We start from the raw sequence: 22,453 nt of genomic DNA on the forward strand, positions 1-22,453 counted from the left end.
ATGCTTTAATATTCATTATTGTCTTTGTTAATTTATATTGTGTTGCACTGTGCCCTTAAAAAAGTACAGGATATCTGTAAGGAGATATGATGCTGAGTACCCATGTGCCTTTGATTGCCCAATGGGAGGCCCCCTAGCTAGGCCATATAGCATGTAGGGGGAGGAGCTATTTAGTTTAGTTTTAGTTTAGTGAGTGCAGAGCTCAGTATGAGCTTCAGGGTGGAGAAGAGACCGCAGGAGTGTGTGGTGATTCAAGGGAAGCCTAAAGTAAATCTCCAAACAAAAGCGACCATGCCATTCTCCAAGTGTTCCCCACCCAGGAAGTCCTGGTGAGTCGATGGGCAACACAGTGCTAGTTCATACACTGGTGATGTAGCGTGAAATGGACAATATTAGAACCCTAGTCAGCGTGGGAGGCCTCAGCATTAAGTCTAAAGTCCCAAGCCTGCTACAAGTAAAGCCAAGTTGGTGTAATAAACTACAAGTCACAGCAAGTCTACAGGGCTCTCAAGGGTTACTCTGCATCTCCTCTAATCTGCACCATGAGGATTGTAACATCTACTCCTGTCTCAGACAGTTATCGATAACCTGGTATCTGTGTATATATTATCCCGTGCCTGGCCCAGGAGAAGCTGTCCTATCCTCGGACTGTGTAGGTTAAAGGTGCCCTGGCATCACAAATATATCCAAACACCCTGCACACAGTCCCCCCCCCCCCCCATGATTGGATGCCACAGTACTACAGGCCATTCATTGCAAAACCAAAAAAGGTCTTCAAGGTTCAATCACAAAAAACCTCTTAAAGGGGTTATCCATTAATAATAAAAAACAGAGCTAATTTCTTTCAAAGACCGCTTCCTGTCTATTTCCATTTTGTATGTGGGATTACAACTTGGCTCCATTCACTTCAATGGAACTGAGCTGCAGAACCACATCCAACCTGGAGACAGGCAGGGAGCATCCATTGAAAGAAATCATCTCCGTTTTTCGATTCCTTGAAAACCCCTTGGGGACGGAGGGTTTTCCCGTTTTTGCACTTTCGTTTTTTCCTCCTTACCTTTTAAAAATCATAACTCTTTTAATTTAGCACCTAAAAATCCATATGATGGCTTATTTTTTGCGCCACTAATTCTACTTTGTAATGACATCAATCATTTTACCCAAAAATCTACAGCGAGACAGAAAAAAAATATGAATGTGCGCCAAAATTGAAGAAAAAATGCCATTTTGTAGCTTTTGAGGGCTTCCATTTCTACGCAGTACATTTTTCTGTAAAAATGACTCCTTATCTTTATTCAGTAGGTCCATATGATTAATAATATTGATTTTTGTCATACTTCTGGAAAAAATCATAACTACATGCAGGAAAATGTATATGTTTAAAATTGTCAAAAGAGTGAAAATCCATAAGTCCAATTGCCCCCCGAAACAATGCCAGAACATGTCAGTAGCCCAGAGGTTAAGAAATGACAATCTCAGAGACATGTCTACAAATGCGCGCAGTCTAGGTAATAAAATCAATGAATTTGGGTCAATAATGGCATCTGAGAATGTAGATTTAGTTGCTGTTACTGAGACATGGTTTAATGAAAGAAATGACTGGGATATATCCATACCAGGGTACTCTTTATACAGAAGAGACAGAGAAGGCAAGAAAGGAGGAGGAGTGGCCCTATATGTGAAAGATAGCATAAAATCTAACCTAATACAAGTTAGTGAGGCAACCACAGAGTCAGTTTGGGTTACGTTGCAGTTTGGTAATCATGCAGTAACTCTTGTAGGTGTGATATACAGACCACCTGGCCAGTTAAATAAGTAGATGATCTACTAGTTGAAGAAATATCTAAAATGACAATGAAAGGAGAAGTTATCATTATGGGAGACTTCAATCTTCCACATATAAACTGGAAAACCAAAATAGCAAGTTCTGCCAGGAGTACAGATATTCTAAATTCCCTACTGGGATTATCTCTACAACAAGTGGTTGAAGAGCTAACTCGGAAGGTGGCCATTTTGGATTTGGTATTCACAAATGGAGATTTGGTATATGATGTTATTGTTGACTAAAGCTTGGGATCTAGTGATCACCAATCAGTGTGGTTTAATATAAGAACAGTGAAGGAGTCACACCACACAAAAACTAAAGTTTTAGATTTTAGAAAAACAAACTTTTCAAAAATGAGATTAGTCATAAATGAGTCCCTATCAGACTGGAACAAATTACATGGAGTTCAGGAGAAATGGGACTACTTAAAAGACGCTTTATTGAAGGCAACAGAAAATTGCACTAGACTTGTCAGTAAAAGCAGAAAAGGAAGAGACCACTGTGGTACTCAGCAGAAGTGGCCAGAATCATAAAAAACAAAAACTAGCATTTAGTAATTATAAAACAACCCAGAGCAATGAAGATAGGGAAATCTACAAGACTAGGCAGAAAGAGGCCAAGCAAGTTAAAAGAACTTCTAAAGCACAGGCAGAAGAAAAACTAGCTCAGTCTGTGAAAAAAGGGGATAATACATTCTATAGATAAATAAATGAAAAAAGGAAATCAAAACAAGGAATAACTAAATTAAAAACAAAGGAAGGAAGGTATGTAGAAGAGAATAAGGGGCTAGCCTTAATGAATACTTCTGTTCAGTTTTTACAGAAGAAAAAGAATGAAAAGGACCTCCATTAGAGAGGAAAACTAAGGAATCGTTTGATGCATGTGTTTTTACAGAGGAAGAGGTTCTACGTTTGCTTTCTAAAGTGAAGACAAATAAATCACAGGGGCCTGATGGGATACACCTAAAATTATTAAAAGAGTTTAGTGGTGAACTAGCAAAACAATAGATAATAGATTAATAGATTTATTTAACCAATCAATGGTAACAGGAGCCGTCCCGGAAGATTAGAAATTAGCAAATGTTGTGCCCATTCACAAGAAAGGTAGTAAGGAGGAATCAAGCAACTATAGGCCAGTAAGTCTGACATCAATAGTGGGGAAATTAATGGAAACCCTACTAAAGTATAGGATTGTGGAACATCTAAAATCCCATGGATTGCAAGATGAAAAACAACATTGGTTTACTTCAGGGAGATCATGTCAAACAAATCTTATTGATTTTTTTGACTGGGTGACTAAAATAATAGATGACGGAGGGGCAGTAGACATCGCATATCTAGATTTTAGTAAGGCTTTTGACACTGTCCCACATAGAAGACTTATCAATAAACTACAGTCATTGAGCTTGGACTCCAATATTGTTGAGTGGATTAGGCAGTGGCTGAGTAACAGACAACAGAGGGTTGTAGTCAATGGAGAATATTCAGAGCAAGGTCTTGTCACCAGTGGGATACCTCAGGGATCTGTACTGGGACCAATTTTGTTTAATATCTTCATTAGCGATATTACAGAAGGTCTCGATGGTAAGGTATGTCTTCTTGCTGATGACACAAAGATATGTAACAGGGTTGATGTTCCTGGAGGGATCCGCCAAATGGAAAAGGATTTAGGCAAACTAGAAGAATGGTCAGAACTCTGGCAACTGAAATTTAATGTGGATAAGTGCAAGATAATGCACCTGGGGCGTAAAAACCCTCAGGCAGAATATAGATTATTTGACACAGCCCTGACCTCAGTATCTGAGGAGAGGGATTTAGGAGTAATTATTTCAGAAGACTTAAAGGTAGGAAGACAATGTAATAGAGCAGCAGGAAACGCTAGCAGAATGCTTGGATGTATAGAGAGAGGTATAAGCAGTAGAAAGAGAGAAGTGCTCATGCCGCTGTACAGAACACTGGTGAGACCTCACTTGGAGTATTGTGCGCAGTACTGGAGGCCGTATCTCCAGAAGGATATAGATACTCTAGAGAGAGTTGTTACGCCTAGCGCTTCGGGTTCCCGCTCCTCCCCGGAGCGCTCGCAGCGTTCTCCTGTTCGCAGCGCCCCGGTCAGACCCACTGACCGGGAGCGCTGCGATAATGTCCCTAGCCGTGATGCGATACGCGATGCGGGACGTGCCCGCTCGCGATTCGCGCCCGCTCGCGATTCCCATCCCGGCCCGCTTACCAGACTCGTTCCCCGTCTGTGCTGTCCCGGCGCGTGCAGCCCCGCTCCCTAGGGCGCGCGCGCCGGCTCTTTAAGATTTAAAGGGCCAGTGCATCAATGATTGGTGCCTGGCCCAATCAGTCTGATTAGCTTCCACCTGTGGGCTTGTCTATATAACCTCACTTCCCCTTTCCTTCCTTGCCGGATCTTGTTGCCATTGTGCCAGTGAAAGTGTTCCTTGTGTATCCCAAGCCAGTGTTCCAGACCTCTTGCCGTTGCCCCTGACTACGATCCTTGCTGCCTGCCCTGACCTTCTGCTACGTCCGACCTTGCTCTTGCCTAATCCCTTGTACCGCGCCTATCTCAGCAGTCAGAGAGGTTGAGCCGTTGCCGGTGGATACGACTTGGTTGCTACCGCCGCTGCAAGACCATCCCGCTTTGCGGCGGGCTCTGGTGAATACCAGTAGCAACTTAGAACCGGTCCACCGGCACAGTCCACGCCAATCCCTCTCTGACACTGAGGATCCACCCCCAGCCTGCCGAATCCTGACAGTAGATCCGGCCATGGATCCCGCTGAGGGGCCGCTGCCAAGCCTCGCTGACATATTCACGGTGGTCGCCCAGCAATCCCGACTGATCGCCCAACAAGGTAACCAGCTGTCGCACTTGACCGCCATGCTACAGCAACTTCAGTCACATCTACAGCAACAACCATCTCCTCCGCCGGCTCCCGCACCTCCTCCGCAGCGAGCGGCCGCTCCTAACCTCCGCTTGTCCCTGCCGGACAAATTTGATGGGGACTCTAGACTCTGCCGTGGTCTCCTGTCTGGGAAGGCCCTGTCATGGGCCACACCACTCTGGGCACCTCTCTCACAGTATCCTTTGCAATCTACCCCTGTGCCTCCCGCCGAGGAGGCTATGCAAGTGGATCGGTCTCGCCTGACCGATGAGGAGAGGACTCGCCGCAGAGATAAAAATTTATGTCTGTACTGCGCTAGCACCGAACATTTCTTGGTGGATTGCCCTATTCGTCCTCCACATCTGGGAAACGCATCCACGCACCCAGCTCACGTGGGAGTGGCGTCTCTTGGTCTGAAGTCTGCTTCTCCACGTCTCACTATGCCCGTACGGATTTCTCCTTCTGCCAACTCCTCCTTCTCAGCTGTGGCCTTCTTGGACTCTGGTTCTGCGGGAAATTTCATTTTGGCCTCTTTTGTTAATAAGTTCAACATCCCTGTGACCCGTCTCGCCAAGCCGCTCTACATTTCCTCGGTCAACGGAGTAATATTGGACTGCACTGTGCGTTACCGCACAAAACCCCTGCTCATGAGCATTGGACTGCATCACGAAAAAATTGAACTTTTTGTCTTGCCCAACTGCACCTCTGAAGTCCTCCTCGGTCTGCCATGGCTCCAACGCCACTCTCCTACCCTTGACTGGACCACCGGGGAGATCAAGAGCTGGGGTGCTTCTTGCCACAAAAAATGCCTCACATCTGCTCCCAGTCCCGTCAGTCAAACCTCTGTGTCTCCTCCTCATAGCCCCCATCCTGGTAACACTCTGCCCCGTGCCAAGCTTCACCCTCTTCCCCCCCTTCCCACTTCCACGCCTTCTGGTTTGCCCGCTGTTGATGAGGTTTATGAGGTTTCCCGGGGCTTCTCCACCATCTGGAAAGAGACTCAAAAATCCCTCATACAGGCCTCATCCCGGATGAAGAAGCATGCCGACAAAAAAAGAAGAACTCCTCCTGCCTTTGTTCCTGGAGACAAAGTGTGGCTCTCCGCCAAGTATATCCTCTTCCGTGTCCCCAGTTATAAACTGGGATCACGTTATCTTGGACCCTTTAAAATCAAGTGCCAAATCAATCCTATTTCCTACAAACTCCTTCTTCCCCCTTCTCTCCGTATTCCTAACGCTTTTCATGTCTCTCTCCTTAACCCGCTTATTCTTAACCGCTTCTCTCCCAAGGTTGTTGCTCCTACTCCTGTCTCTGGGTCCTCAGATGTCTTCTCGGTTAAAGAAATTCTCACGTCTAAGACGCTCAGAGGTAAAAAAAAAAATTATTGTAGATTGGGAGAATTGCGGCCCTGAGGAGAGGTCATGGGTACCCGAGGATAACATTCTCGACAAGGACCTAATTCACAAATTTTCAGGTTCCAAAGAGAGGGGGAGACCCAAGGGGGGGGGGGGAGGGTACTGTTACGCCGAGCGCTCCGGGTTCCCGCTCCTCCCCGGAGCGCTCGCAGCGTTCTCCTGTTCGCAGCGACCCGGTCAGACCCGCTGACCGGGAGCGCTGCGATAATGTCCCTAGCCGTGATGCGATCCGCGATGCGGGACGCGCCCGCTCGCGATTCGCATCCCGGCCCGCTTACCAGACTCGTTCCCCGTCTGTGCTGTCCCGGCGCGCGCAGCCCCGCTTCCTAGGGCGCGCGCGCGTCGGCTCTTTAAGATTTAAAGGGCCAGTGCACCAATGATTGGTGCCTGGCCCAATCAGTCTGATTAGCTTCCACCTGTGCACCTGTCTATATAACCTCACTTCCCCTTTCCTTCCTTGCCGGATCTTGTTGCCATTGTGCCATTGAAAGTGTTCCTTGTGTATCCCAAGCCAGTGTTCTAGACCTCTTGCCGTTGCCCCTGACTACGATCCTTGCTGCCTGCCCTGACCTTCTGCTACGTCCGACCTTGCTCTTGCCTAATCCCTTGTACCGCGCCTATCTCAGCAGTCAGAGAGGTTGAGCCGTTGCCGGTGGATACGACTTGGTTGCTACCGCCGCTGCAAGACCATCCCGCTTTGCGGCGGGCTCTGGTGAATACCAGTAGCAACTTAGAACCGGTCCGCCGGCACGGTCCACGCCAATCCCTCTCTGACACAGAGGATCCACCTCCAGCCTGCCGAATCCTGACAAGAGTTCAAAGAAGAGCTACTAAACTAGTACATGGATTGCAGGATAAAACTTACCAGGAAAGGTTAAAGGACCTTAACATGTATAGCTTGGAAGAAATAAGAGACAGAGGGGATATGATAGAGACTTTTAAATACATAAAGGGAATCAACATGGTAAAGGAGGAGAGCATATTTTAAAGGAGAAAAACTACCACAAGAGGACATAGTTTTAAATTAGAGGGGCAAAGGTTTAAAAGTAATATCAGGAAGTATTACTTTACTGAGAGAGTAGTGGATGCATGGAATAGCCTTCGTGCAGAAGTGGTCGCTGCAAATACAATGCAGGAGTTTAAACATGCATGGGATAAGCATAAAGCTATCCTCCATATAAGATAGGGCCAGGGACTCTTCATATTATTCAGATTATTGGGCAGACTAAATGGGCCAAATGGTTCTTATCTGCCGACACATTCTATGTTTCTATCTTCTGACCCCTATAACTTTTAAATTTTTCTGCATACCGGGTGGTATGAGGGCTGATTTTTGCGCCGTGATCTGAAGTTTTTAGCGGTACCATTTATTTATTGATCGGACTTCTTGATCACTTTTTATTCATTTTTTCATGATGTAAAAAGTGACCAAAACTACGCTATTTTGGACTTTGGAATTTTTTGGCGTGTACGCCATTGACCATGCGGTTTAATTAATGATATATTTTTATAATTCGGCATTTCCGCACGTGGCAATACCACATATGTTTATGTTTATTTTTATTTACACTGTTTTTTTTATGGGAAAAGGGGGGTGATTCAAACTTTTATTAGGGAAGGGGTTAAATGATCTTTATTCATTATTTTTTTCCACATTTTTTTTGCAGTGTTATAGCTCCCATAGGGGGCTATAACACTGCACACACTGATCTTTTACATTGATCAATGGTTTCTCATAGGAAACCATTGATCAATTATTCTGACGCTTGACTGCTCATGCCTGGATTGCAGGCACTGAGCAGTCATTCACGATCAACTTTGAACACCGTGTCTGTAAGGTTAACGGCTGTGCGCTATTAGCCAGGGGTCCCGGCCGTTGTTAGAGGCTGGGCCCAACCCACTGTGGCCCTGCGTTATTATTCTGACGCTTGACTGCTCATGCCTGGATCTCAGGCACTGAGCAGTCATTCACGATCAACTTTGAACACCGTGTCTGTAAGGTTAACGGCTGTGTGCTATTAGCCAGGGGTCCCGGCCATTGTTAGAGGCTGGGCCCAACCCACTGTGGCCCTGCGTTATAGAAAAGGAGTGGGCGGAGGGCGTATAGGTACGCCCTTCGTCCCCAACAGGTTAAGGGTATATTCACATGTGCAGTATCCTGCACATATTTGATGCACAGGGTTTGAAGCTGCAGATTTTATGCAGCAGAGTTCAATAGAAACTAAATGTAAACAAATAGAAGGTTGTAGCAGCACACTTGGTCAAATAATGGAGACTCTTAGCACATGTTTTAATCAAAACATTCCCCTCATCCACCACGCTGAGGTGGCCTCACATCGGATGGGACCCTAACACCCTTATTCTACTCTACTCACCTCTCCTAGGCATATGGGCTCTGACTGGGTGAATGCAGGATCCACTAACAATCTAAAAACCTTATTACAGATAATTTAACTACAACTCTCAGCATTCCCTGGTTGGGAACATCTATCATACACACACATAACAGGGACTACAACTCCCAGCATTCCCTGGTTGGGAACCACTAGCATACACACACATAACAGGGACTACAACTCCCAGCATTCCCTGGTTGGGAACCACTAGATACACACACACATAACAGGGACTACAACTCCCAGCATTCCCTGGTTGGGAAACACTAGCATACACACACACACACACACACATAACAGGGACTACAACTCCCAGCATTCCCTGGTTGGGAAACATTAGCATACACACACATAACAGGGACTACAACTCCCAGCATTCCCTGGTTGGGAACCGCTAGCATACACACACACACACAAATAACAGGGACTACAACTCCCAGCATGTGCCCCCCCCCTTCTCACATAGAAATCATCCCCAGTCAGAGATTTATTCCCCAGTCCCTGCAGTGTATACATCCCCAGCCCGTGTACAGTAAACACAGACAGAGCTCAGGCAGGGGAGATGAGGAGCACTGCTCTGGCTTCTTTCTCCCCGTGCCGACCTGCATCCTCCTAGGGGAGGGGAGATGCGGGAGCCATGCTCCTCCTTTCTCCCCTGCTCTGGCTTTTTTTCTCCCTGTAAAGACCTGCGTCCTCCCGAGCTCGGGGAGGGGAGATGAGGGAGGGGGCATGTACTTCTTCTCTCCCCTTGCTCTGCCCTCCCCCAGCTCTATCTTCAGAAATCTTCAGAGGGCTGGGGGAGGAGCGGACGCAAGAATTCACAGGGCGCAAAATTCCACCTCATACCGGCCTGTTACACTGCGAGCTGTGTCGGCCGCTCGGCGCCCCTGTTGCTATGGCAGCCTTGTGCGGCTGCACAGCTCGCACACTCCAAATGCTGGCAATGGCGACAGCAACGTGCACCAGTGTATTAGGTAGTTGTGCTAACTATTTTTCTATGCTTTTGTAGAAACAAAATGAAGGAACATAGCTTCAAATCTACAGTTTCAAATCCTGCCCAATAAACGTGTGCAGGATACTGTACATATGAATGCAGCCTTAAAGGAGATCTGGCACCAGATTTATATTTGTGGGGAAGCATAAAACTTTTCACAGAGACCCTGAATCCACAAATGTATTACTTCTTTATCTGTTGCACACCATGAGCAGAGTACACTCAGTGTTCCTGTATACCAGTTGTTGATCAACAGCTTTCTGCCGATACACAGTATAGACAAATAGCTGACAATCATTGATAGGTGGGGAGGGGATCAGCAGTATGCTTGGCTCAGTGTACAGTAGATAGATGCTCCTTTTATTAGATCTACTGGAATCAGCCTCTCTATCACTGGTTTTTGCAACTCCCATATAGGACAGCATAAACATAGTGACAGATCCTCTTCAAAATGTCCTGGATAATACCCCCAGTAGAAGCCTGGTGGCAAAACATGGTTTGGGGTCTGAGGTCGAGGTCTGGGTCCACAAGTATGTAAGCATGGGTCTAATATTTGTTTCATATCTTAAATCAATTGTGCCTTATGTTTTCTTTCTACTGTATTGTGTGCACTGGCACTTTCTAGCTTTTAATAATAATAATAATAATAATAATAATAATGTTTTTTTAAATTGGTGCTATTGTTATATTTGTCCTACAATGTGGTTATTGTTTCTTTGTACGTGGATCTCGACCTTCCTTCCCCACATGCTATACTTTTTCATATTTTAAATGGAAAGTTGCTGTGTTTAATAAAGAATTCTATGTCTTGTACTTTGTATATTGTAGGATCATATAATCACCCAGGGTATTTTGGCAGGTGTTTTTTTATTTTTTTTATTTTTATTTTTTATAATAAATGTATACATTGAATTTCTTAATAATAAACACTATCAATAAGATGAGAAAAAACAAAGATTTCCATAAGTAACCTCCATTTATTTTCTCTATGATGTATGATATAGAGTAACAGATGCTTAAGATGCCATTATACTTGTGCTTTCTGTACAGTTCTGTGATGTTTACAGGTTCTGAAATAAAAAGAGTATATGGATTGAGTAACCTTATATAATGCTGTAACAAGGGTCATAAAAGTATTAGAAATCCCCTTACAAATAGTGAATCAATGCTAACCAAGTAAGTGTGGAATTTTACATACATAACATTTTCTTCTTACATGAACATCTACTTGTATATTCTGATCTCCATCACTGAACATATCTTGGTCTATTTCTGTGCATTTTATAACGTTTTCACAGTTTACAGGTACTAACACACATTACAAGATTTTACATTAGACCAGGACACATTTGCTTTGTAGGTGCATAACCTTCAGTACAGCACTCAAAGATCTGCTAGATTTGTCCTTTTGTGTCTATGGATAAAGCTATTTTCCATGTGTAAGTAAATAGTTATTGTTTGTACCCATGAGCAGGAACTTACGCTGTTGATCCAGGAGGTGTAAGCAGACACTCTGGTGAACACTGTGGGTTTCAGGTAAGCATTGCATCCAAGGGAAGACACAAAGCTGGTCACACCATGGACTTGGTAGACACCATTGACAGCACAGTTCAGGGGTCCACCAGAATCTCCCTATAAGAAAATAAGTGATAAGTATTTGGGAAAATTAGACGATATTTCAGCTTCTAGTGATTTGCATAATGCAGTACATTGCCAGGAAAATATTATTTTCATGTCTGAGTAGCTAAATCACAAATTAAGCAAACGGGACCTGCCATCCAGGCTTCGACCATAGGCACTACATTGTTCATAGTAAACATGTCAAATCATATTTAACATTTTTATAACCAATTTATAGCTTTAAACATTAAGACAATAATAGCAGTGACTGCTAAAAATGAGAACTCGGCAAGACTTACATTGCATCCGGCCTGTTGTCCGTTACCCCCGGCACACACCATGGTGCTCTTTACAGTGCTACCCCAGTAGGAGCTGGTGGAGCAGGTGGAGTGAGCAACAACGGGCAGAGGGGCCTGCTGGAGGATAGATGGCAGAGAGCCACCAGCTGCAATGAGAGAGAATCATTCTTCATTCACCATTCTCAGTATCCTGTAACTCACTAAACACATTTTCTCACTGACATTTATTGAAATAGAACTCAATTACCCCAAAGGCGAGACGTGGGGGCAGTGTTTTTGTTTTTAACTTGGTGTGAAACTGTGGCTGAATTAAGAATTGGTGTGGAAGGAACAACCAATGGTGGAGGAGCCTGACAGACCCCCACGTATTGTGTAGTTATTGATGTGCATCCACCATAAGAAAGTATGACATAGGGCACAGTGACACATGTTTTTAACAGCAAAATAATCACTGGTTTACTTTTTACTTCTATTACATTAAAAGGTAAGATTTAGGGGAGTCAAGTGTAAATAGGGATTTTTGTATTCGGGGTAATTGAGTTAATTTTTAGTCAGAATCCCGGACTCACCTGGGGTATTTGTGGTCATATTTATTGGAATTAACAGCATTTTGGACATGAGACTTATCAATTCTTTACATATCATTTTATTGTTTCTGTATGCAAAAGGATTTGTCCGGGTAACAATAGAATTCTTTAAAATTAGTCTAAGAGAAAAGTGAAGCAGCTTCCTATATCTTCTTCCCTTTCCATGTGACTTTTGAAATATAATAGCTTCAATCGGAGTGGTTGCTCCCCTTTGCCCTTACACTAGATAATCTGTAATTGTGTCTCCAAATGAGAGCTCACATTTTAAAATCTGTATCTCCAAAAGACCAGTTCTGTGAGCAGACCGACCCTTATCCAGACCAGATTTAGAGTGACAGATTTTCAGTCACGATATATTATACATTGTAGACATCTTCTTTGAGAAGATCACCCCCGTAGAAGACCACTTTTCCATACAACTTTGGGGGTCTTCTCAAAGAGTTTGAACTGCATTTGTTTAATCTTAAAGGAGTACTCCGGCACGCACTTTTTTCCTTTTATCCAGTCCGGGCTGCAAAATAAAAGAAAACACACTTTCTCTTACCTGCCAACGAGTCCCCGGAGCTCCGGTACACTCCGGTACAGGTGTTCGGTCCCCGGGCTGTATTCTTCTTACTTCCTTTTAGCACGGCAAGTCACACGGAGCTTCAGCCTATCACTGGCCGCAGCGATGTCCCACCTCGGCCATTGATAGGCTGAAGCTCCGTCTGACGTACCGGGCTAAAAGGAAGTAAGAAGAATACAGCCCGGGGACCGAACACCTGTACCGGAGTGTACCGGAGCTCCGGGGGCTCATTGGCAGGTAAGAGAAAGTGTGTTTTCTTTTATTTTGCAGCCCAGACAGGATAAAAGGAAAAAAGTACGCGCTGGAGTACTCCTTCAATTTCTTAACATATGCTGAATTACAACTTACTGCTAGTTCTTCCCCATCCAGAAACGACGCAGTTGTAGTTGTTGGCGAGAACGGCGCCACTTGCTGGCAGTGTAGCCAGTTTCACATAGCTGTTCAGAGTAGCGCTGGAGGCCAGCCACAGGACAGCAATATCATAGCTGAAAGAGGGAAATATTTGCCATAAGTCAGTCACAATGAACAAAGTAACATATATGTGTAACAAAGCTTAAAGGGGCACTCCCGTGGAAAACAATTTTTTTTTTTAAATCAACTGGTGCCAGAAAGTGCTGACCTCTGCTGTCCATTTTAGGAACTGTCCAAAGAAGCATTTGTTTGCTATGGGGATTTTCTCCAGTTCCTAAAATGGACAGCAGAGGTCAGCAGAGAGCACTGTGGTCAGACATCACAGGAAATGCATTTCTTTTTGGATTTCTCTTTAGTATACAGCCCCAAAAAAGTACTGGAAGGATTAAAAACTATTTAATAGAAGTGATTTACAAATCTGTATAACTTTCTTTTAAACAAACATTCTCTTTTTAATACCACCTTTCCTTTGTATCACATTCTCTCCAGTGGTTAAATATATTGGCATATGTCGTCTTTGAACCATAATTATAAATGTCTAATTCATAAAGTAAAGAGCTTGACAGATCTTATTAAGCATTTGAAGTTATGTGAACTCTTCAGCTTCTAGCTTCCATAAGATACATACCCAGCGGCTACATTGTTAGTGTTCCAGCCTGAGTTAATACGAATTGCCGACACTGAGATGAACTGTTCGGTACCATCATTCTGGCTTAGGTTGTGCTCTCCCAAGACCACACGGTAGGTGTTGGCTCTGATTAACAGATATGAATATATAGGGAGATAGACATAAGTGACTGTACATATTTTTTTTTTTTTTTTTGTAGAGGTAAATAGAGAGTGAATTCCCTTTTAGAACTACTGGAGATTATTGAGACTTAAAGGAAATGATTTACTATCAAAATAAAAATAATAAATCACCAATATAAGTAACATTTACTAAATGTAATCTTGTCAGAGTTGCCGAAGTGGCCAGAGTAAGTAATACCTGTCGACACAGTGAGCAGCGGTCAGCACACGATTAGCACGGATCAGGGAACCTCCACAGGTGTGGTACCAGCTGCTGCCGGACTGATACTGGAGAGATACCTACAAGGGAGAAATCACATTGGGACTATTTTAACAGCACACAAGTTGTGTCTCTCTTCTGACTTAGTGTTACTGTCAATTTAAAAAAAAACTTTTGACTAGTCACATTTTGATCAGGTATGGTCTGGGTGTGCAGCAAGATGGGAGGAGCTGCAAACTGGGGAGAGAAGTGTTTAGTTGTGCTCACTTTAATAATCAATGGGGGTCTGAAAACCTGAATCCCAATTAAAAAAATTGTGGCATGTCTCTATGACATGTGAAAAGTTTTTGGAAATAATAACAGCTTTAACCCCTTAAGGACACATGACGTTCTCATACGTCTCCATTTCCGAGTCCTTAAGGACACATGACGTATGAGAACGTCATGTGTTTTACCGGCCCCCCGCAACCATCTGGAGCGGAGCCGGTCCCCGATGCCTGCTGAAATCGTTCAGCAGGCATCGGGGCATATCGCCCAGGGGGGTCATTATGACAATTCAGGGCACAGTGACAATTCAGTAGGACAATTCAGTCCAGCGATCTGCGGCGGATTCCGGGTCAATCGGGTCTCCAGTGACCCGGTGACCCGGAATTATTGGCTGATCGGGGCCGTCAGCCGTCAGCCAGCAGGGGTGAGGTGGCACTGGTGCCACCTCACGATCGCCCTGATTCGTCGGCCGGATTACCGGCCGACCAATCAGGGCGTCTGCTGCGGGTGTCACTCCCGCAACCAGCTCCGCCCCTCTTCTGGAGGACGTGAGCGGGTGCGGGACGTGCACCCCGGGTGCTGGGGACCCCGATCCCCGGCGCCCCTTTTGGGATCGGGGCCCCAGGAGCAGCGGCGGCGGCGGAGACGACGAGGGACTGACCTGGTGCAGCGAGGATCGTTGGAGGTGAGTGACAGCCTCCTGCTGTTGCTTAGCAACAGCTCCCAGCATGCAAAAAGGGCATGCTGGGAGCTGTAGTTATGCAACAGCAGGAGGCAGACCACCACAACTCCCAGCATGCCCTTATGGGCATGCTGGGACTTGTAGTTTTGCAACAGCTGGAGGTACATTCTTTCTATGGAAAAGTGTACCTTCAGCTGTTGTGTAACTACAACTCCCAGCTTGCACAATCAGCTAAAGTGCAGGCTGGGAGTTGTAGTGGTGCATCTGGTGGTTGCATAACTACAACTCCCAGCATGCACGTTGGCTGTCGGTGACTGCTGAGAGTTGTAGTTTTGCAACAGCTGAAGGCACACTGAGTTAAGTAGCAAACCAGTGTGTCTCCAGCTGTTGCATAACTACAATCCCCAGCATCCCCAGCCAAAGTAGTATGCCTCCAGCTGTTGCATAACTACAACACCCAGCATGCCCTTCCGCTGTCCGTACATGCTGGGGGTTGTAGCTTTTGCAACAGCTGAAGGCACACTGGTTGCAAAACACTGAGTTTGTTACCAAACTCGGTGTTTCACAACCAGTGTGCCTCCAGCTGTTGCAAAACTACAACTCCCAGCATGCACTGATAGACCGTACATGCTGGGAGTTATAGTTTTGCAACAGCTGGATGTTCCCCCCCCCCAATGTGAACGTACAGGGTACACTCACATGGGCGGAGGATTACAGTAAGTATCTGGCTGCAAGTTTGAGGTGCGGCAAAATTTCTGCCGCAGCTCAAACTGCCAGCGAGAAACTACTGTGAACCCCCCGCCCGTGTGACTGTACCCTAAAAACATTACACTACACTAACACACAATAAAATAAAAAGTAAAAAAACACTACATATACACATACCCCTACACAGCCCCCCTCCCCAATAAAAATGAAAAACGCCTGGTACGCCACTGTTTCCAAAACGGAGCCTCCAGCGGTTGCAAAACTACAACTCCCAGCATGCACTGATAGACCGTACATGCTGGGAGTTGTAGTTTTGCAACAGCTGGATTCCCCCCCCCCCCCAATGTGAACGTACAGGGTACACTCACATGGGCGGAGGTTTACAGTAAGTATCCGGCTGCAAGTTTGAGCTGCGTCAAATCTTCTGCCGTAGCTCAAACTGCCAGCGAGAAACTACTGTGAACCCCCGCCGGTGTGACTGTACCCTAAAAACACTACACTACACTAACACAAAATAAAATAAAAAGTAAAAAACACTACATATACACATACCCCTATACAACCCCCCTCCCCAATAAAAATGAAAAACGTCTGGTACGCCACTGTTTCCAAAACGGAGCCTCCAGCTGTTGCAAAACAACTACTCCCAGTATTGCCAGATAGCCGTTGACTGTCCAGGCATGCTGGGAGTTTTACAACAGCTGGAGGCACCCTGTTTGGGAATCACTGGCGTAGAATACCCCTATGTCCACCCCTATGCAAGTCCCTAATTTAGGCCTCTAATGCGCATGGCGCTCTCACTTTGGAGCCCTGTCGTATTTCAAGGCAACAGTTTAGGGCCACATATGGGGTATCGCCGTACTCGGGAGAAATTGGGCTTCAAATTTTGGGGGGTATTTTCTGCTATTACCCTTTTAAAAAATGTAAAATTTTTGGGAAAACAAGCATTTTAGGTAAAAAAAATATATTTTTTTTACATATGCAAAAGTCGTGAAACACCTGTAGGACTTGTAGTTTTGCAACAGCTGGAGGCACATTCTTTCTATGGAAAAGTGTACCTTCAGCTGTTGTGTAACTACAACTCCCAGCTTGCACAATCAGCTAAAGTGCATGCTGGGAGTTGTAGTGGTGCATCTGGTGGTTGCATAACTACAACTCCCAGCATGCACGTTGGCTGTCGGTGACTGCTGAGAGTTGTAGTTTTGCAACAGCTGAAGGCACACTGAGTTAAGTAGCAAACCAGTGTGTCTCCAGCTGTTGCATAACTACAATCCCCAGCATCCCCAGCCAAAGTAGTATGCCTCCAGCTGTTGCATAACTACAACACCCAGCATGCCCTTCCGCTGTCCGTACATGCTGGGGGTTGTAGCTTTTGCAACAGCTGAAGGCACACTGGTTGCAAAACACTGAGTTTGTTACCAAACTCGGTGTTTCACAACCAGTGTGCCTCCAGCTGTTGCAAAACTACAACTCCCAGCATGCACTGATAGACCGTACATGCTGGGAGTTGTAGTTTTGCAACAGCTGGATGTTCCCCCCCCCCCAATGTGAACGTACAGGGTACACTCACATGGGCGGAGGATTACAGTAAGTATCTGGCTGCAAGTTTGAGGTGCGGCAAAATTTCTGCCGCAGCTCAAACTGCCAGCGAGAAACTACTGTGAACCCCCCGCCCGTGTGACTGTACCCTAAAAACATTACACTACACTAACACACAATAAAATAAAAAGTAAAAAAACACTACATATACACAGACCCCTACACAGCCCTCCTCCCCAATAAAAATGAAAAACGTCTGGTACGCCACTGTTTCCAAAACGGAGCCTCCAGCGGTTGCAAAACTACAACTCCCAGCATGCACTGATAGACCGTACATGCTGGGAGTTGTAGTTTTGCAACAGCTGGATTCCCCCCCCCCCCAATGTGAACGTACAGGGTACACTCACATGGGCGGAGGATTACAGTAAGTATCCGGCTGCAAGTTTGAGCTGCGTCAAATTTTCTGCCGTAGCTCAAACTGCCAGCGAGAAACTACTGTGAACCCCCGCCGGTGTGACTGTACCCTAAAAACACTACACTACACTAACACAAAATAAAATAAAAAGTAAAAAACACTACATATACACATACCCCTATACAACCCCCCTCCCCAATAAAAATGAAAAACGTCTGGTACGCCACTGTTTCCAAAACGGAGCCTCCAGCTGTTGCAAAACAACTACTCCCAGTATTGCCAGATAGCCGTTGACTGTCCAGGCATGCTGGGAGTTTTACAACAGCTGGAGGCACCCTGTTTGGGAATCACTGGCGTAGAATACCCCTATGTCCACCCCTATGCAAGTCCCTAATTTAGGCCTCTAATGCGCATGGCGCTCTCACTTTGGAGCCCTGTCGTATTTCAAGGCAACAGTTTAGGGCCACATATGGGGTATCGCCGTACTCGGGAGAAATTGGGCTTCAAATTTTGGGGGGTATTTTCTGCTATTACCCTTTTAAAAAATGTAAAATATTTGGGAAAACAAGCATTTTAGGTAAAAAAAATATATTTTTTTTACATATGCAAAAGTCGTGAAACACCTGTAGGGTATTAAGGTTCAAATTACCCCTTGTTACGTTCCCCGAGGGGTCTAGTTTCCAAAATGGTATGCCATGTGTTTTTTTTTTGCTGTCCTGGCACCATAGGGGCTTCCTAAATGCGGCATGCCCCCAGAGCAAAATTCGCTTTCAAAAAGCCAAATGTGATTCCTTCTCTTCTGAGACCTGTAGTGCGCCAGCAGAGCACTTTTCACACCCATATGGGGTGTTTTCTGAATCGGAACAAATTGGGCTTCAAATTTTGTGGGGTATTTTCTGCTATTACCCTTTTTAAAATTGTAAAAATTTTGGGAAACCAAGCATTTTAGGTAAAAAAAATATATATTTTTTTACATATGCAAAAGTCGTGAAACACCTGTAGGGTATTAAGGTTCACATTACCCCTTGTTACGTTCCCCGAGGGGTCTAGTTTCCAAAATGGTATGCCATGTGTTTTTTTTTTGCTGTTCTGGCACCATAGGGGCTTCCTAAATGCGGCATGCCCCCAGAGCAAAATTTGCTTTCAAAAAGCCAAATGTTACTCCTTCTCTTCTGAGACCTGTAGTGCGCCAGCAGAGCACTTTTCACCCCCATATGGGGTGTTTTCTGAATCGGGAGAAATTGGGCTTCAAATTTTGGGGGGTATTTTCCACTATTACCCTTTTTAAAAATGTAAACATTTTGGGAAAACAAGCATTTTAGGTAAAAAAAATTTTTTTTTTTTACATATGCAAAAGTCGTGAAACACCTGTAGGGCATTAAGGTTCACGTTACCCCTTGTTACGTTCCCCGAGGGGTCTAGTTTCCAAAATGGTATGCCATGTGTTTTTTTTTTTTGCTGTTCTGGCACCATAGGGGCTTTCTAAATGCGGCATGCCCCCCAAAAACCATTTGTCGCTCCTTCCCTTCTGAGCCCTCTACTGCGCCCGCCGAACAATTAACATAGACATATGAGGTATGTGCTTACTCGAGAGAAATTGGGTTTCAAATAAAAGTAAAAATTTTCTCCTTTTTATCCCTTGCAAAAATTCAAAAATTGGGTCTACAAGAACATGCGAGTGTAAAAAATGAAGATTTTGAATTTTCTCCTTCACTTTTCTACTATTCCTGTGAAACACCTAAAGGGTTAATACACTTACTGAATGTTTTTTTGAATACTTTAGGGGGTGTAGTTTTTATAATGGGGTCTTTTATGGGGTATTTCTAATATGAAGACCCTTCAAATCCACTTCAAAACTGAACTGGTCCCTGAAAAATAGTGAGTTTGAAAATTTTGTGAAAAATTTCAAAATTGCTGCTGAACTTTGAAGCCCTATGGTGTCTTCCAAAAGTAAAAACTCATAAATTTTATGATGCAAACATAAAGTAGACATATTGTATATGTGAACCCAAAAAAAATATATTTTGAATATCCATTTTCCTTACAAGCAGAGAGCTTCAAAGTTAGAAAAATGCAAAATTTTCATTTTTTTCATCAAATTTTGGGATTTTTCACCAAGAAAGGATGCAAGTTACCATAAAATTTTACCACTAAGTTAAAGTAGAATATGTCACGAAAAAACAATCTCGGAATCAGAATGATAACTAAAAGCATTCCAGAGTTATTAATGTTTAAAGTGACAGTGGTCAGAATTGCAAAAAAACGCTCCGGTCCTTAAGGTATAAAATGGCCTGGTCCTTAAGGGGTTAAGCTTTGAAGAGTATTTAATCTGTGGGACTGTGGCCAAAAGTTAGTTCTCTCTGCTGAGAAACAAGCATACATAATTCTATATGGACAGTCTTCTCATATAATACAATTTTGTGGGATCTGATGCTTTAAATTTTTTTTCCCATTCATTATCTCCTTATTCATGGATTGGTGGGGATCTGACAGCAGAAACCCATACAGATTCTGGCAACACCAAAAAACTGTGCCCCCACATGTATGAGCCTTCTGAATGTTACCAAACACAGTGATCTGCAACATTCTAAAGGTAATGGTTATGCATGTGTTGCCCACTCTATTCAGTTGGGGGCTACGTTTTCACTGCATTCTGCTGATCAGTTGGGGGGTCCCAGTGGTTGGATCCCCACAGATCCAGAAGCTATCCTGTATCCTCTGGGTTGGGGATTACTTGCTGAAATGAAAATATCCCTTTTACATCACTTACCTGCCATGGCCAGGCATTTTTTACTGCATTTGTTCCTCCAACTACACGAGAATTATCTTCAATGTAGCGAAGATTATCATCGCAGTGTCCTAGAATGAGGTAGAATTAAAAACAAAAAATTATGTGAAAAAAGTTAGTCATTGTGGTCGCGCTGCAGTGCCTTGCACAACTGGGGATCAAGGGCGCCGCCATGAAGGGAAAGACTTTCCCACACAGGATTGGTCGGGTCCTGGCTGGAAAGGAATGCTATAACTTAGTTATCTGTTATCATTAAGGGGATAGGAAGATCTCTTTGATAAAGTGGCTAAAAATTAGCAAAAATCCTTTTCTTAATACCACTAATTGTATGCCAATACAAGATCATAAAATACCCTCCTTATGCCATCTGAATATAGTGAACCCTTTTTATCGTTAGTGGATTATAGAAACTGAATACATTAGGTATCCATATGAGTATTGTCATATATAAGCTGAAGTAAAAATAGGGTACGTTCTTGCATCTTACCACCAAGGACAAAAGCAGCGAGTAGAAGGAAAGTTAGCATCTTGGATCGGTAGAAGTGTGTGGAGGGAAAGTGATTCTGCACTCCCTTTTATATTGCTGCCAGTCCCAGGATTCATGTGTTGGGAACACTGTCAGATGTTGTATTCACAGTATTCGTGAGATTGTTATCTGTTTATGTATTTTTGGAATTGAGTAAGCATTAGTAATGTAACATAAATAAAGCAGAATACTGTATATTCCAATGATTTATTGGTAGCTTTTTTTCTATACATTTCTGGTTGCTGGGTTCTGGCTATAGAGGATACATAACTGCAGACAAAGCACAGTGCTGGACCTTACTGGAGGCCAGTACTATATATTATACATCAGGTTATAATATACAGTAGGTTATTATACATAATAGCTTTTTCAGATTTTGTACTGGGGTTCAGTATCTTAAAGATGCATGGTTGTATAGGACTTTTGACCTGTAATCCATATATACCTCTCATTCATTAACTGACATCTGCAGTGGCAATATATCAGTACAAAAAAATATGCAAATTAGGGCTTGGAGTCCACTAGGTGTTACTGTTTGCGCTACGGCCGCACAAGTCGGCCGCAATCGCATTGTCCCTGCTCCCGGCAGGGCTGGGATTTGCATAGCGGGACGCGCCCGCATGCGAATCCTGTCACGTCACTTACCACGCTCCTCTGCCACCTCCTCCACTGTGTCTCAGCTCTGGCGCGTGTGTCCCGGTCTCCTAGGGTGCACGCGAGCCGGAGCTCTGAAATTTAAAGGGCCAGTACACCCATAATTATGTGTAATATGAAAAACACAAAAACAGACAGACCGATGCGCATCTAAGTGCAATTATCCTTATTAAAGGAGAAAGAGTGAGGAATAGGTCTAAATGTGCTCACCTATATGTGTTGCGCTATGAGCACAACACCACAGCTTGCTTGTTCCCACAGTGAATGGTATGGAGGAGGGCAGCCTGCACTGATCCCGTGTCCAGCAGGTGGAAGACGGTCAGGTAGAATCAAGTAGTGGAAGGAAGGTGTGCCGATGAAATGGTGCAGTCAGCGGCGCTCTCCTCTCAGCAGGGAAGGGTTAGTAAATAATACTCGGCAAGGTACGGACTTAAAACAGCAAACAATTTAATTTATAAAGGCATGCGAACAACGCATTTCGAGGGGTGGGACCCCCTTTTCGTCAGGTTCTGATTGGGGGTTGGGTGTGATGTCCCTTTTATAGACACCCAAACCCATGAAAATAATTCACAGATGTTAATGTAACATAAAACAATAATAAATCAAATTGAAAGAACACAGTATCATCACTGTGTTCCATATCTAATATTATGAACATGAGATAGCATAATTATGTGTAACACCTGACTCTACTCTATAAGTCCCTGCACCTCCCACACTTCTCTGCGACATCTTCAGTGCCTTTTGCCTGGGAGAAAGCGTTCCCATTGCCTGTTTTGCCATTCCCGTGTATCCAGACCTTCCTGCTAAGTTTTTTGACTACGAACCTTTGCCGCCTGCCTTGACCTTCTGCTACGTTTGACTACGCT

The 22,453-nt window shown here is 44.3% G+C and overlaps 1 protein-coding gene across 1 annotated transcript; it reads right to left on the reverse strand.

Moving 5' to 3' along the window:
* Positions 1-10,471: 10,471 nt before the first annotated feature.
* Positions 10,472-20,936, reverse strand: LOC130357670 (chymotrypsin-like elastase family member 1). The gene is made up of 8 exons (XM_056560402.1): positions 20,892-20,936; positions 20,387-20,475; positions 13,985-14,085; positions 13,625-13,750; positions 12,934-13,070; positions 11,434-11,579; positions 10,997-11,146; positions 10,472-10,584 (listed from the first exon to the last, which is right to left on the reverse strand). Exons 1-8 carry the CDS (start codon positions 20,929-20,931, stop codon positions 10,576-10,578), a joined length of 798 nt encoding a protein of 265 aa, XP_056416377.1. The 5' UTR covers positions 20,932-20,936; the 3' UTR covers positions 10,472-10,575.
* Between the last annotated feature and the right edge of the window lie 1,517 nt (positions 20,937-22,453).

Source organism: Hyla sarda, chromosome 2 (assembly GCF_029499605.1).
Source record: "Hyla sarda isolate aHylSar1 chromosome 2, aHylSar1.hap1, whole genome shotgun sequence".
In the NCBI taxonomy this organism is placed as follows: domain Eukaryota; kingdom Metazoa; phylum Chordata; class Amphibia; order Anura; family Hylidae; genus Hyla; species Hyla sarda.

Bases quoted from the DNA above. Each gene is read 5' to 3' on its own strand.
- LOC130357670 (XM_056560402.1), bottom strand. From the start codon at position 20,931: ATGCTAACTTTCCTTCTACTCGCTGCTTTTGTCCTTGGTG. The intron at 13,751-13,984 runs GTATTACTTACT...TCTGTTAATCAG, and splicing joins GCTGCTCACTGTGTCGACAG to AGCCAACACCTACCGTGTGG. The intron at 13,071-13,624 runs GTATGTATCTTA...TCCCTCTTTCAG, and splicing joins ACTAACAATGTAGCCGCTGG to CTATGATATTGCTGTCCTGT.